We start from the raw sequence: 16,083 nt of genomic DNA, 5'->3' as shown, positions 1-16,083 counted from the left end.
ACATTTCCGGTTATTGAGGTGTTTTTGGAGTATGAATTTTGCCGGTTAATAGAGAATTCCGGATATTTAGGTGCTGTTTAAACAGGAGTTTCCTGTACCCTAGTTGGAATTTTTGAGAAGGTCACTAATGTGGTAGATAAGGGAGTGGGATGTTGTTTATCAACTTCCAGAAGGCATTTGATAAGGTTCCACACGAGACTGTTAACAAAAGTGGAAGCATGTGGAATTGGAGGCAATGTTTTGACCTGGGTAGGGAATTGGTTAGGAGACGGTGTAGGAATAATGGGTGTGTACTCCAGTTGGCAGGATGTGAGGAGTGGTGTCCCCCAGGGATCTGTACTGGGGCCTCAGCTTTTCACTATTTATAAATGACTTGGATGAAGGAATAGAGAGCCGTATTGCCACGTTTGCTGATGACACCAAGTTAGGAGGCACAGTAAGGAGTGTAGATGGGAGCAATGGGCTATGGAACCAGGGTGGGTAAATTAATTACATATAATGTACAGCACAGACCGGCCATTTGTCTCAATTACTGGTTGTGGTAACAAGTTCCCTATCCTAATTGCTCTCTGGGTAAAGAAGTTCCTTCTGAATTCCCTATTGGATTTATTAGTGACTACCGTGTATTTATGACCCCTAGTTTTAGTTGTCTTCCTCTGCTTTCACCCCCCCCCCCCAAAAAAAAACCTCAGCCTGTTCAATCTTTCCTGATGGGTATATCCTCCCAGTTCTGGTATCACCCTTGTAAATCTTTTTTCACCGTCTCCAGTGCCTTTGTCCTTTGTAATATGGAGACCAAAACTGTTCACCGTCCTCGAGTGTGGTCTCACCAATGTTCTATGCAAGTTTAACATAACTTCTCTGCTTTTCAATTCTATCCCTCTAGAAATTAATCCCAGTGCTTTGTTTGCTTTCTATGGCCTTATTAACATTACTAATTTGTGTATCTGTACCTCTAGATCCCTTTGCTCCTCTACCCCATTTACACTCTTTTCAAAGCAGTATGTGGCCCCTATTCTTCCTGCTAAAACGCACCACCTCACACTTGTCTATATTGAAATTCATTTACCAATTGTACACCCATTCTGCAAGTTTATTAATGTCGTCTTGTATTTTGTCATGATCCTCCTCTATTAACTAGACACCCAATTGGGTGTCATCTGCAAATTATGAAATTGTACTTCCGATTCCAGAGTCCAAACCGTTTATGTAACTAGTGAACTGGTCCGAGCACTGATCCTTGTGGAACACCACTTCCCACCTTTTGCCAATCTGACTAGCTACCCTTAACCCCCTAATCCATTTTTAATTTTGTAGCCAGCTTGCTATCCATTCTGCTACTTGTCCTGATTTCATATCCTCTGGCCTTTATAATGGAGTTGAGATACAGATCAACCATGATCTAATTGAATGGTAGAATAGGCTCAAGGGGCTGAATGGCCTCCTCATGTTCCTATGTTCTTCCTATGTAACTTTAGAACATTTTGGACACTTGAAAAGGCAGCTTTTATGTGCATGCATTTCCAGGTAGATTTAGTTGAATTAATGGATGGGCATCAAAACTCTGATACTACTGCATTCCTACCCTGGAGTGTGCACTGGCTGCTAGCAGGAGATTAGCTTCAGGTTGTTGTACATTCTTGCCTTTGATTGCTATCAACACTGTCATTCCTATTAGCTATGTCTTGTGGGACACTGACAACTGTTGCAGTGCCACTGAGGCTGACCAGAGACTAAATGGAACTGCAAGGACTAGTTTTAAGTGCCTTGTTGCCTAGCCAAATATTACCTCCTTTGCTATTACTCAAGTGTACAGTTGATCACCCATTAAGCAAATGTTTTCCCTTCGCACCATTTGTTTATAGAGTTGGAATCTGAAGGTATGGCTGACTGGTATGGAAATGCCTCGTGCTGGATGATGCCTGTGTTATGCTGTCCAGTTCTTATTTTTCTGCCATTTCTAGGTGGAAAGAGCAGCGGTATCTTTGGAGCAGCTACCACTGAATCACCAGATCCAAAGCAACGGAGAAACCCTCCTGGTGGCAAGACAAGTGGCATCTTTGACACTGTGAAAACACCCCCCAACACTCTGGTAAACTATTCAGGCAACATTCAGCTGGATTTGTAACTTAAACTTGAGTTTTGCTACAGAGTATCTGGGCATCTCGTAGTACATGTTGGGCTGAAGTTATCCCTGGTTGATTGGACTGGTCTCGAGCCTTTTCTTAACTTGCCACTTCCCATTAGTTGTAAGCTAGTGCAGTGTCTGTGGGACACGAGTGCGGTCCCATGGTGTGATGTTCAGCTGTAATTTAGCCAACACAACGCTTCAGATTCTGAATCTTCCCAGAACAATGCAGAATAAATTGATCAGAACTGAGCAATGACCAGTAATGGGCTTAATTTTAATTTTGATCTAAGTGGAAAAATGTGGGAGATTCCTTTTTTGGTTCTGGAAGAATTGTGGGGACCATTGTAATAAGATGCAGTTCTATATGGGTGTGTTTCCAATATTGGCTGGGTCGAGCATTTAGACCTGATGAGCATGCTCCTTTTGCTGGATTTGAATATCACCCACTTCTCACCATGTCCTTAATCCCTTCTCCAGAAAGGCATTTCACCATGGCTCTCTGGATTCAAGCCCCACTCCAGAATTTGAGCACAAGAGGTGTTGAACAGAAGCCCTGTAGATGTTGTGGTCCTACAGCACTAATTGAAATAGAGCAGCTAATTCTCCTGGTCCTTCAACTAGTACTGCCAAAAACCGATCAACTGCTCGTCATCTCATTGCTGTTTGTGGAACCTTGCTGAGTGCATTCACCTGTACAACAGTAATTGTACTTCCTTTGTGAAGTGATTTGTGATGTGATGAGATGCTATGGAAATGTAAGAGAATTTATTTACACACACATCCTTTTTTCCTCAACTTGTCACCTAGTATTTGAGCACTTCCTGTAGTGAACAATTTATCTGGAGAAAGTTGGTATGCTGCCTGAAACATTGGACCAAGTGGTATGATTTCAATTGATGTGCTATAATCAGCCAGGGAAGGGGGCTTAATGAGTTGTTGAGGTTATTTTACCCAGGAGATTCAATATAACAGATACCAGGAAAAGTCACTGGGGGAACGGGCTTTGTTTCAGGTGGATGTCCGAAACGTAAGATAGATAGAAAGTACTTCCTGAATATTGTGAATAAAAGTACATCTGCACAATCAGTGATGGAAATAGATTGTCAGCATCTGTAAACAGAAAAGACAGGTTAATGTTTTATGTACTCTTCATCAGAACTGAACTAAAGATCAAACATTTTGGTAAATTGGAAAGCAAGTTTTGTTTGAGAATTTTGGCTTGCCATGGATTTTGATAAACTGTTTTTACCTGAGATGCCTTCAACAACAACTTGCATTTATATAGCACTAATGTAGTAAAACATCCTGAGGTGCTTCACAGGAGTGTTTCCAAGCTAAATTTGATACTGAGCCACAATGTGATATTAGGACACGTGACCAAAAGCCTGGTCAAAGAGGTGGGTTTTAAGGAGAGAGGTGGGGGGAGAGAGACATTTGAGCTTGGGGCCTTGGCAGCTGAAGGCATGGTCTCCAATGGTGAAGTGATGAAAATCAGGAATGCACAAGATGCCAGAATTGGAGGAGCGCAGAGATCTTGGAGGGTTGTGGGGCTGGAGGAGGTTACAGAGCCTGGGAGGGGTGAGGCCATGGAGGGATTTGAACACAAGAATGCGAATGATAAAATTGGTGTTGCTGAACTGGCAGCCACTTTAGGTCAGCGAGCACAGGGGACTTGGTGCGAGTTAGGACCCAGGCAGGACAGTCTTTGAGGGTGGAAGGCCAGCCAGGAGACCATTGGAATCGTCGAGTCTAGAGGTAGCGGCGGCATGGTTGAGTGTTTCAGCAGCAGATGAGCTAAGGGAGGGACAGGAGGGTGATGTCATGGAGGCAGTCTTGATGATGGAGTGGATATGTGGCTAGAAGCTTGTCTTGGTGAAATAGGACTCCCAAGGTTGTGAACAGTCTGGTTCACACCCTGGCAGTGACCAGGGAGAAAGATGGAGTTGGTGGCTAGGGAACAGAATTTGTGACGGACCGAAGACAATGGCTTCGGTCTTCCCAATATGTGGTTGGAGGAAGTGTCTGCTCACCCGGTACTGGATGTCGGACAAGCAGTGTGATAAATCAGTTAGTGGAGGAGTTGAGATGGTGAGCAAAGTCTCTGGTATATCGGTTACAATGCTATATTGAATACAGTATGGACAGTTCTTGGTAAATCTCATAATGTCCATTCTGAGACACGAAATGTTTCAATGCTGTCACTTTAATTTCCTACCTGATGGAGACTTGCTATTTTGGGCTTCCTTCCTTTTGAGGCTGTTGCAGCTCATAATTGAGGTCACTGGCTGTATCTGAGTGGATTTATCGCCATCACCCAGGCAGTAAGAGCATGCTGCATGTTCTCAAGTGTTTGGGTCTGGAGCTGGAATTGTATCCGCTTCGAGAAAGAGTTACCTGCTGGTGCTGTCTAAAACTAGCACTGGTGGATTAAGTTATATCGAGCTTTTCACATCTGTCTGTATGTCCTCCTGCAATCTCAATCATTGCTCTTAAACCATGCTCCCTATTTGTTTGAAAATGTTGATCTTGTGCCCTCTATATACCTGAATCCATCTCTTCCCTCCCCACACCTCACAAGACACCATTAACGTTCTCCTATCACGCTGCCACATAGGCCCCTGTCTGCCTTGAAGACCGTGTATCGTTCATTTTTTCAAGCCTGTAACAGCACTTTTTATTGTCTTTTCAAAATCCATTTACATAAGTCACAGCATTTCCTTTCTCAGTACACTATTTCCTCCAACTCAGTGCAGCCAATTTGCACACTGCAAAGTTCCACAAACAGCAATTAAATGACCAGATAATCTGTTTAATGTTTGAGGGATAAATGTTGGCCAGGACACCGGGGAGAACTCCCCTACTCTTATTCAAATAGTGCCATGGGATCTTTTACAACCACCTGAGTGCAGACTGTTTAACGTCTCATCCGAAAGAGAGGCACCTCCGTGCAGCAGTCCCGCGGTACTCCACTGGAGTGTCAGTCTAAATTACCTGCTCGAATCTACCCTTATTTTTCCTCCCAAAATGTATTGCTTCACACTTCTCTAAATTTCATCTGCTTTCTGCCCAATCTACTAAACTGTTGTCCCAAGTTTATTTATCCTTTTCTGTTAACTGCTCCCTGTTTTTGTAATCTGCAAATTGTGTACCCCATGTCAAATCCAGATTCTTTAAGAGCAATGGTCCCAATGCTAACCCCTGGGGGACACCACTGTTTGCATTCCTCCAGTCCAAAACCTCCGTTAAGCAGTTGTGTTTATCCGTGTGTCTGCTGCCACATTCCCTTTCATACCAGTGCCTTAATATTTACCAGCAAGCTTCCTTTGACAATCCGCACACACCCATTGCATTTCCTTTCTCAATGCACTCCACTATTAAATTTGTCCTAATTACTTGCCTTTTACAAATCCATGTTGACTGCTGTTAATTAACTCCTGTCTTTCCAGGTGACTCTTTTGTAGAATACATGTCCTTTCTCCCCCTCTTTGCATTGTATGCTATCAAGGCATTCTGTTTTTCACCATTCCTTTCAGTACTATGCTTATGGCTATCCTATGCTGTTACCCCACTCCTCTACTTATCTTTTCCTTGAAGTGTCACCCATGGCTCAGTTGGTAGTGTCTGAGTCAACAGGTTGTGGGTTTGGGTCCCACTCCAGAGACTGGAGCACAGAAATCTAGACTGATACTCCAGTGCTGTACTGAGGGAGTGCTGCACTGTCAGAGGTGCAGTCTTTCCGATGAGATGTTTTAACAAGGCCCTGTCTGCTCTTGGGTGGATGTAAAAGATCCCATGGCACTACTTTGAAAAAGAGCAGGGAAGCTCTCCCGTGTGTCCTGGCCAGTATTTATTCCCTCAATCAACATTTTTTTTTTTTACAAACAGATCATCAATCTGATCATTATCACACTGATGTTTGTGGGAGCTTGCTGTGTGCAAATTGGCTGCTCTTAATTTCCTACATTACAACAGCGATTGCACTTCAAAAATTGGCTGTAAAGCCCTTTGGGATGTCCTGAGGTTGTGAAAGGTGCTATCTAAATGCAATTTCTATTCCCCTCACTTCCCTTGTTTAGCAATGTATAGTCAGCTCCCAATAGAGTAACAGCTCCTTTTACTCTGCTCTAACCAAATTGATTCCCCCAGTGATGCCTGTGTTGTGCTATATTGGAATTTTTGATGGGCATTGTCATGCCTCCTCGCTCTTACTTGACTGTCCCTCCTGAATAGTTGCTAACCAAGAATATTCAACTCTATCCTACCCCAGCTTAAGCCATAACGGTGTGCTCTAGTTAACAATTATGTTCACAATATTTTCTCTCATTCTGACCTATTTCTAGAAAGTGTTTCCATCCAAATGTATTTAAATGAGACTGCAGTGAGTGTCTGCTTACACAGTCACAAGTGCAGCACAGCCGAACCAAATGTTGTTCACCTAACATGAGCATCTTTCTGAAGAGGTGGCTAAATATTGATCAGGGGCAGGACTCTCCTCACTAACTGGAGTGCTGTGGTCAATTGTAGCACTCCTATTGAAAATTAATTCAGCACAGACCGTGTATTCCTGGTCTGTGGCTTGGCCGCTGGGAAGGTTGACCCAAATATTTATAGCCCCGAGCAGGAGTGTGAACTCTGGCTCTTTCTATCCTCTCCCCTGGGATAGTGGGGTTAGTTGCAATGTCTCGAGTGCTGCCCCAACTGAATAACACTGCTCTGCAAGGACCTGGGATCCTGCTCTGTAATCTAATACTAATGACTCCATGTGGCAAATTTGTCCCACTGAACCTTGGGCAGCACGGTGGCAGTGGTTAGCACTGTTGCCTCACAGCGCCAGGGACCCGGGTTCGAATCCGGCCTCGGGCGACTGTCTGTGGAGTTTGCACATTCTCCCCGTGTTTGTGTGGGTTTTCTCCGGGTGCTCCGGTTTCCTCCCACAGTCCAAAGATGTGCGGGTTAGGTTGATTGGCTATGATAAATTGACCCTTAGTGTTAGGGGGATTAAATGCGTGGGGTTACGGGGATAGGGTGGGATGTGTGTTGGTGTAGGGGTTACGGGGATCGGGTGGGATATGTGTCGGTGCAGGCTCGATGGGCCGAAATGGCCTCTATCTGCACTGTGGGGTTTCTGTGATTTCTGTGAACCTCTGGGGCGTGCATGAATTGTTGTCATAGCAACTTGTTCACAATCGAGCATCTTAATTGTACCTAAAATGTGAAATTGTTCAATCTGCTTTGTACTTGTCTGTTGCTCCTGTTACTGTGCATTGTGATTTTTAACAATATGAAATTGGTCTATAGCCTTTTTTTTAGGCTAATGACATTTAATGCTTTTTTTCATCTAGGGCTTAACAATGGGGGAAGGTGAAAAGTGCCCAGGTTCGGGTAAGTAAGATTCTAGATTAACTGGCATGCTGGAGATTGTTCAGTGTTTTCCACATTTTTTTTTTTCTGTGTGCACTTTCTCTCAACCGTTGTCCTAAAAACAGCCCAATGAAGCTTGTGGTTTGCTTATTGAATAAGCCTTCGTGGGTTTGATGTTTAGTTTAAACTGCTGTGCCTGGTATCTGTCAGCTGGGTTTCCTCATGCAGTTCTGCTAACTGTCCCAATCTTGCTTCCATATGTCAACTGTAACCCACTGCGATGTATGCTTGTGCATGGACTAACAGTGCTGTTAACCATTCTGAACTGAGACTTTGCACTTGAGGCAGCTTTAACTTGGCCTAACAGCAAGTGTGACTCCTGTCTGATTAGCTGGCTCCTGTGGTGTGAAACTGGTCTACATTTTTGCATTGTAAAAGTATGCCAGCCCAGTTCCAGTCATTGCAGTTCCTAAAGAATTGTTTTATTAGAAGTCAATAAACTTGCATGTGGGCAGAAAACTGGTCTGTCTTGTGAAACCCACTGCAGGAGTGATGTCAATCATCGAGTCTCAAGTGGCCCTTGAAAGCCATTAGTGCTGCTCTCCCAGGAAAGTCAAATTGCCTTGGGTAGGAGCTGGGGCTTGAAAGGGCCACTGGTGTACAGAGGGGCTTGGAAACCTTTTCAGAGTAAGTGCTAGATTTTGACGACTCAGATTAACAGGATTTGTGCAAAAAGGGAAGTTTATTTTTTTTTTAAATTCATTGATGGGATGTGGGTGTCGCTAATTGCTGTTGAGAAGATGGTGGTGAGCCACTTGTAGGTGGTGATGTTCCCATGCGTCTGCTGCCCTTGTCCTTCTAAGTGGTAGAGGTCGCGGGTTTGGAAGGTGCTGTTGAAGGAGCTTTGGCGAGTTGCTGCAGTGCATCTTGTAGATGGTACACACTGCAGCCACAGTGCGCCGGTGGTGGAGGGAGTGAATGTTGAAGGTGGTGGATGGAATGGGATTATTGAATAGGATCAGTGAAATTGGCTTGAGGCTGGGCCTATTTTCTGTAGCAGAAGAGGATGTAATGCACTCCTGTTTAAAAGTATACCAAACATGGGCTCTAGTTATAACCAGGTATTGCCGATTATGCTTTGAAGGGTTTTTCAGTTATTCAATATTCTCCCTGCTGGGTATAGTTCAATGGATGTCGGTCATCTTTTGGACACTCGCCCAGCTGGCCATTTACGAGTGACTATTGGCAGGTTATTTCTCCTGGGGTGATCAAGATCGTGATACCCGTGCATTTCCAGCCTGGCTAATCAGGTGCCAGAACCTTGATTTTCCCCAACAGCTGGGCACTGAGGCCAATAGTAGAGTCCCTAATATCCCAGCAGAGATCAACTCACATTAGACCAGGCAGTGAACCTGGGACCTTGTAGTTTCTGTGGCTGAGCTACAGATCAGTTATTGGGGGTGCAGAGTCCATCTAGATGGTGGTGGCAACGAGAGAAGAGGTGACTCCTATGAAAGGACTTGATCTGTACACAGTAATATTTTATATTCTCATTGAGATGGTGACAGTGGCTGCAGCTACCCATTTCACCATTAGGAAAAGTATTAACTTTTGCAGTCATGATTGGTTGGTTTGAAGATTAATCTTGGCCTTGCATGTCCATGCACAGGGCATGATTGAGGGAGTACTGGTTTAACTAGTGTTGCACTCCAGCTGACTGCAGTTACTGAAGGTGCTTTAGTCTCGTGACTACCTGAGAATTGAACCCATGACTAATGGAGCTACTAGAACTTTGCAGCAAGAGAATGTAGAAGTTGGCACCCAGCCGCCACGTGGTGGATTTCACAGGGAATCTCGCTTGTCTGTGTTGTATTCTGCGTATGCTGCCTGTTAGTAAATGCACTGAAGGAGTCCCAATGGGGAAGAAATGGTTCCTATAGAATACCAGAACTGTGGAGGCTGTGACAAACATTGCTGTTGGCAGGTCACTTGCTATCCACTCATTTCCCTGAACTTTATTGATCCCAGCTGATCTGTTGGGTATATTGTGCACACTAGCATGCTTTGACTGGAAATGCTGACTCCTGCATGTTGAATCTTTAAACTGGTCTTCCATTGTTCAGCCTCAATTCTCAAGTGGCTTTATTCTGGCTTCGGGTTATAGCACTGACCACTTCAGTACTTTCAGAATACTGGCTCTAGTCTAGTCAAATGCACATGCCCATAAGTGGACAGATTTTTACAGCTTCTAATATTGTTGTGACTTGGTTCACAGTAACCTTTTATTTGGCTCTTTGACATTACTTTCCATGTTTTAACTTGCTGTTATGAGCCTATCCCTTTCTAAATCCAGCTCTGGGAGGTGCTGATTGGAGCTCCTTTAGCCACTCTTCTGCAGGTGATCATTTTAGTTCAGGAAGAGTGCTGGCTGGTGTTTGCAATGCAGTAACCAGCTGTCTTCTCCTGCTGCTGGAGCAGTATGAGAGAGTTTGAGCCCAACACCCTCACCAACTTCAGACTAAAAGGGCCCCACTTTTCTAGTCTGCTACTATTCTACCCAGTCTCACTCCCTCAACACAAGTGATGGGAATTATGCACCTCAAGCATTTCTGAACTGCACTCATTTAAGGTGTCCAGAATTGGAGATCATTTATAGTACAGCTGGTTACTGCATGCTCAAGAGAAGCTGTTCAAAGCTTGTATTTTATCAACTATGTGCTATCCATATCTGGCGCCTGGATTCAGTGGCAGATTAGTTAAAGATCTAGCCTGCTTACTGCACCTTATCGTGCTTCACTATGAACTTTTTGCCAGGATTGTTAAATGCCTTTTGAGAATTGTCCTCCTTTACTTGAGCATGAAGTTGACTGCCATCATTCCCATGCATGATGTAACTTAATGCCTACATTCCTTTTGATTTCCCATTGTGCCTTGTACAATAACCTTTTCAAACATGTACTTTCATCCACCCACATTTTTTTAAAAAGGGTCTTGAATTTGTTTGTTTTAGTAACTGTTGAGAAGCTAGAACAATGGTGCACTAGGGAGAGCCTAGTGAGCAGTGGCTTCAAATGAACTGACGTCACCAACCAAGTTCAAGCAGGGTGATGCAGGTCCCAGTACAACTATATTGTACTGTTTGACTATGTACATTTCAGTGAAGTGGACACTGCATTTAAATATAATTGAATGAGGTTGCTCAGTTACTTGGGTTAATGGTGGCTGTATGAGCCTATCCTGCCACTGGAATAGTAGCTTCAAATTGTCAGCAGAAATCTGACCAATGTGGTGTGTGAAAAGCAGGCAGGATTTCAGATGAGGGCTATTTAGAGGTGCTAATTTGTATGTGTAAGCCAGGTCTAATGGGCACACCTGGCAACTTGGCGTAGAAAAATATACATTGCAATTCTGTGTCACTTTGTACTCTGAGGATAGAAGCACCTACTGTGACCTTAACTGGTAATGAACTGCAAAATTGTGCACTGAGATGTAGGGTCATTTGGGATTTGCTATTGATCGCTCTCTTGCTGTTCATAGCCTGGGGTTTGAATATTGAAACTATGTAGCAAGAGAAAATCAATTTTCAGAATCTGGCATTTTATAAAGGCAAAATTGCCCCTGTCCTGCAGCTCTCCGTGCATTCTCTTCACAGCTCTGTTATTTTCAGTATGAGCACTTTGATCGATTAGCAGCTTAATGTACACCTGTCCTCACTTGCTGATTCCAGCTGAATCTCAGCATGTGTTAGTAATGTCAGATGTTGGACCCTTTTGGTGTTCTGTAATTTCAGTACAGAGCCCCACTGATTTAACAGGGCAGATGCAGCAGAAGAATCACCTCTCAATGTACACAGTAATCCCTGTGCTGACAGTCTGGAGTGCACCACTGTCTTGATTAACTTAAGCCCACTCTTGCTTCTGATGCACTTGGCTGTGTAGGACTATTCCTGATGCTTGAAGTGAACATTAGGAATCTCTGATCCATAAAGGATTTGAGGTGCACAAAAGCCAAGTTGTTGTACATGCCTCCTGTTGATACAATCTGGAGTGCAGTGAGAGAAGTAAAATGAAAAGGGAGAATGACAAATGCTTAAATCGGAGAGTACTGGGAATAAATCGGCCAGTCAGGAACTAATGAGATAAGGTGGGTTATGGAGGTTTGGGTGCAACTCCATTGGAACGCAATCTCCTTGCCTGCCTTTTTTGGTACAGGTCTGTGTATTTCAAGGGGGCTTAACCTTAACATTAGAGCTAGACCATACAGGGGTGAGGTCAGAAAGCATTACTTCACCCAAAGGGTAGTGGAAACCTGGAACACTCTCTTTCTTTTTTTCTTCTCTTTTCTCCCCCCCCCCCCCCCCCACCCCCACAAAGGCTGAGGCTGGTGGTGAATTGAAAACCTCAAAACAGAGATTGATAGATTTGTGTTGGGTGAGGGTTATGTATGGAACCAGGGCAGGTGGATAGAGTTGATACAGATCAGCTGTGATCTAATTGAATGGCACAAGAGGCTGAATGGTCACCCCCTGTTCCTATGTTCCAGGAATTTCTGTCTTTAATGTGTACTATCTAATCAGGAGGATCTAGTCATTGGCCAAAGGTAGTGAGATTTAACTGGGTTTTTATAGTGACTTGGATTTCTATCGCTTGGAACGGTCACGCTGAAGTGAGACTGCAACATGTTGGGCCTTGTGCAGCATTATCTGAAGCTAGCTTTATTTTTCCCCCTCAAAGTTAACTCTTTGTATCTTGATCAAGAGGGAAGTACATTCACCACTATTTCCTGTCCTTTGAACAGTGGACGTGAGGGGCACCTGGACCCAGTATTCAAAGGTCAGCATGAGGTCCCATGGATTTCTCCTGATGCAAGTTCTGTGCAATCAGCTGCTGTTGCCTTGCACAGCTTGGGAAGGAAGAAAATCTTTTTAAAAATTGCACCCATTTTAGCAGCAGCTCAGGCTGCTGGTACCTTGCACTACAGCAAAACTCTGCTTGACCCAATGGAGCTCTCTGGTAAAAGCTAGAGTCTACATTCTGTACATAAATGACAGTCTGGTAACTTGCCTGGGCCGGGACAGGAGTGTATCTCATGGGAACTTGAAGATGAGTCGGCCATTCAGCATCTCGAGTCTGCTGCCATTCAATTAGATCATAGCTGATTTGCACCTTGACTCCATTTACCCGGCTTTGCTCCGTATCGCTCGATACCCAGACCTCCATTTACCCGGCTTTGCTCCGTATCGCTCGATACCCAGACCCCCATTTACCCGGCTTTGCTCCGTATCGCTCGATACCCAGACCCCCATTTACCCGGCTTTGCTCCGTATCGCTCGATACCCAGACCCCCATTTACCCGGCTTTGCTCCGTATCGCTCGATACCCAGACCCCCATTTACCCGGCTTTGCTCCGTATCGCTCGATACCCAGACCTCCATTTACCCGGCTTTGCTCCGTATCGCTCGATACCCAGACCCCCATTTACCCGGCTTTGCTCCGTATCGCTCGATACCCAGACCCCCATTTACCCGGCTTTGCTCCGTATCGCTCGATACCCAGACCTCCATTTACCCGGCTTTGCTCCGTATCGCTCGATACCCAGACCCCCATTTACCCGGCTTTGCTCCGTATCGCTCGATACCCAGACCTCCATTTACCCGGCTTTGCTCCGTATCGCTCGATACCCAGACCCCCATTTACCCGGCTTTGCTCCGTATCGCTCGATACCCAGACCCCCATTTACCCGGCTTTGCTCCGTATCGCTCGATACCCAGACCCCCATTTACCCGGCTTTGCTCCGTATCGCTCGATACCCAGACCCCCATTTACCCGGCTTTGCTCCGTATCGCTCGATACCCAGACCCCCATTTACCCGGCTTTGCTCCGTATCGCTCGATACCCAGACCCCCATTTACCCGGCTTTGCTCCGTATCGCTCGATACCCAGACCTCCATTTACCCGGCTTTGCTCCGTATCGCTCGATACCCAGACCTAACAAAAATCTTTCACTGTCTTGAAAGCTCCAGTTGACCCACAGCCTTTGGGAGAGTTCCAGATTTCTGCTACCCTTTGTGGAAAAAGTGCTTCCTGAATGGCCCGGCTCTAATTTTAGGGTTCTGCCCCCTGGCTTTTTGATTTTCCCCTACCAGAGGGAATAGTTTCCCTATCAAACCCTTGTAATGGTAACGGTGACTGCTGCCAACAAACCGGAAGCTGCTGCACTAAATCAAGGAGAAGAAAAATAATAAGCTCCATGGAAAGGGAAAGAAAACTAATAAAAATGGCTGTTTTGAGTTTTGCTGGCACAGGAGCCCCCCCCCCCCCCCCCCCCCCGGATCACTGACTCTCATTCCCAGAGAAGATGAAGAGCTCTCGCTCGCTCTCCTCAGGAATGCAGTGAGGGGTGGAAATAACTGCAAAGCTGTGGGTTTTTAAAAAAAATAAATAAATAAAACATTGACTATTTCACTTATCTAACTTGGATTTTTTTAATTAACTTTTTCATAAGCCGATATAAAACTGAATTCAACTTGATTTTTATTTTCTTCTCCTGACCCGGCTCAGTTCGGCAGCAGCAGTGATCTCTTTCCCCAGTTAGCAAGCAACCAAAAAAAACAAACTGCATGCGCCACTAAATTTCATTGGCATCCTATTTTAAACACTATCGGATCACCCCCTCAACCTTCTATACTCTGATCTTCTATACTCGAATACCAGCCAAGGTTCTGCCACCTGTCCTTGTAATTTAACCCTCGGTATCATTCTTGTGTATCTGCACTATACCCCCGCCAAGACCAAGGTAGCCCCCCTGAGGTGCGGAGCGGTGCGGTGAACTGAACGCACCGCTCCAGATGGGGTCTGATCAAGGCTCTACAATTGAAGCATAACTGCCTCCAGCTTGTATTCCAGCCCCTTGCGATACAGGCCAACACTCAATTAGACTTTTAATTGCTTTTTGTACCTGCCCACCAGCTTTGATTTCAGTACCTGGGCTCCCAGATCTCTCTCGGCTCCTCCACAGTTCCTAGTTTCTCACCATTTAGAAAATACTCCGATTAATCTTTCTTGTGTCAAAGTGGATGACTTCACTTGCCCACATTGAGCTCCATTTGCCCATTCACTTAATCTGACTGGCCCTTTGCAACCTCCTGCTCCCATCTGCACTACTTGCTACCCCTCCGAACTTAGTATCATCTTGCAAACTTCGATGAAGGAATAGTTGTATATCCAAGTCATGAATAAGTTGTGTTCCCAAAACAGGTCCCTGGGGAACACCTGCCAATCTGAGTACCTACCTCTATTTTTGTGTGCTCTCATTTTGCTAGTCTCTTGTGTGGAACCTTAATAAATGCCTTCTAGAAGTCCATATAGATGACATCCATAGTGATCTCTCAAAATTCAGTTATATCGGACATGACTTACCCTTAACAAAGCCATGCTGGCTCTCAGATCAGCTCATATTTGTTCAAGTGCTCAGTCATTCTGTCCCTAATGACATTCTAGTAATTCCCCACAACTGACATTAAACTGACAGGCCTGTAGTTACCCAGTATCTCTCGTCATGCCATGTGACATTAGCAAATTCCCAATCTAATGGGACAATACCAGAATCAAGAACTTGGAAAATTGATTAACTCTTGGAGTAGAAGCCATCGGGTCCTGGAGATTTATCTAGCTGGAGTCTCATTATTTTCTCCATTGCCATTTTTTAATTTGTATTGAAGCCAATAAGTTCCTTGATTTTTATTTTTACTTTCCCTTATCACTGATATTTTACTGTTCTCCCTCTACTGTGAAAACTGATGAGCATGAATTTAATAAATCTATTACCTTGTCATTGATGGGTAGAAGTCCTGACCCCCCCAACCTTTAACTGTGTCTGAGGGCACTAGATGTCCAGGCCCCAATCTCCAGGTAGAATATGCAAGTTTTGAAATGACACTTTGTACAGCCCTAAACTGTCCCACGCACTGAGCCCAGTGTTTGAAGTTTGGGGGTTTAGTACCATACCTGCTCAATCCCTTTGCAGCTGTTTTATAAGCAGACATTTGTTCCTTACCATGCTGCAGCTGCCCCATAGCTATATTCTTCCCCCTGAGGGGTAACCAGTCCTGCACGTGCAGAATCTACTGAAGATTCAAGAGGTTCACACCACACTATCCAATTCTCTTCAGAATAGATGATCAGAGGCTTGCAGACTTGAAGTAAATAGACACTCCCTTATCTACCACATTAATTACCTCAAAATTCAACTAGGTTTGTTAGACATGACTTGCCCTTTACCCTCTTATCCAAGTGCTTAGTCACTGTCCCTAATAACAGATTCTGATTAATTTCCCATGACAGATATTGGACTAATAGGTCTATAATTTCCTAATTTATCTCTCCTACCTGTCTTAAATAATGGAGTGACATTGGAAATTTCCAATCCAAGAGGACAATTCTGAAACCAAAGTTTGGAAGATCCTGACTAGAGCATCTACAATTTCCTCACACTTTTAATACCCTGGGGTGGAAACAGTCAGTCCCTGGAGCTTTGTCTATCTTTTTTAATCTCATTGTTTTCTCCACTACCATTTTATTTACTTGTTAAAT

At 44.4% G+C, this 16,083-nt stretch overlaps 1 protein-coding gene across 2 annotated transcripts in view; it reads left to right on the top strand.

The window, feature by feature from the left end:
- LOC147102557 (jupiter microtubule associated homolog 1-like) overlaps positions 1-16,083 on the top strand; it is a 43,368-nt gene that overhangs the window by 10,147 nt on the left and 17,138 nt on the right. For both annotated transcript variants that reach the window (XM_085963206.1, XM_085963205.1), the window contains exons 3-4: positions 1,965-2,092; positions 7,474-7,513. In XM_085963206.1, coding sequence (XP_085819332.1) covers positions 1,965-2,092; positions 7,474-7,513 — 168 coding nt within the window. The remainder of the gene's footprint in view (positions 1-1,964; positions 2,093-7,473; positions 7,514-16,083) is intronic.

Source organism: Somniosus microcephalus, chromosome 21 (genome assembly GCF_052327205.1).
Source record: "Somniosus microcephalus isolate GS21.2 chromosome 21, FLI_Smic_1.0, whole genome shotgun sequence".
Classification (NCBI taxonomy): Eukaryota; Metazoa; Chordata; class Chondrichthyes; order Squaliformes; family Somniosidae; genus Somniosus; species Somniosus microcephalus.
Note: the sequence above shows the minus strand (reverse complement) of the source record. Positions and strands in the feature narration are given on the sequence as shown.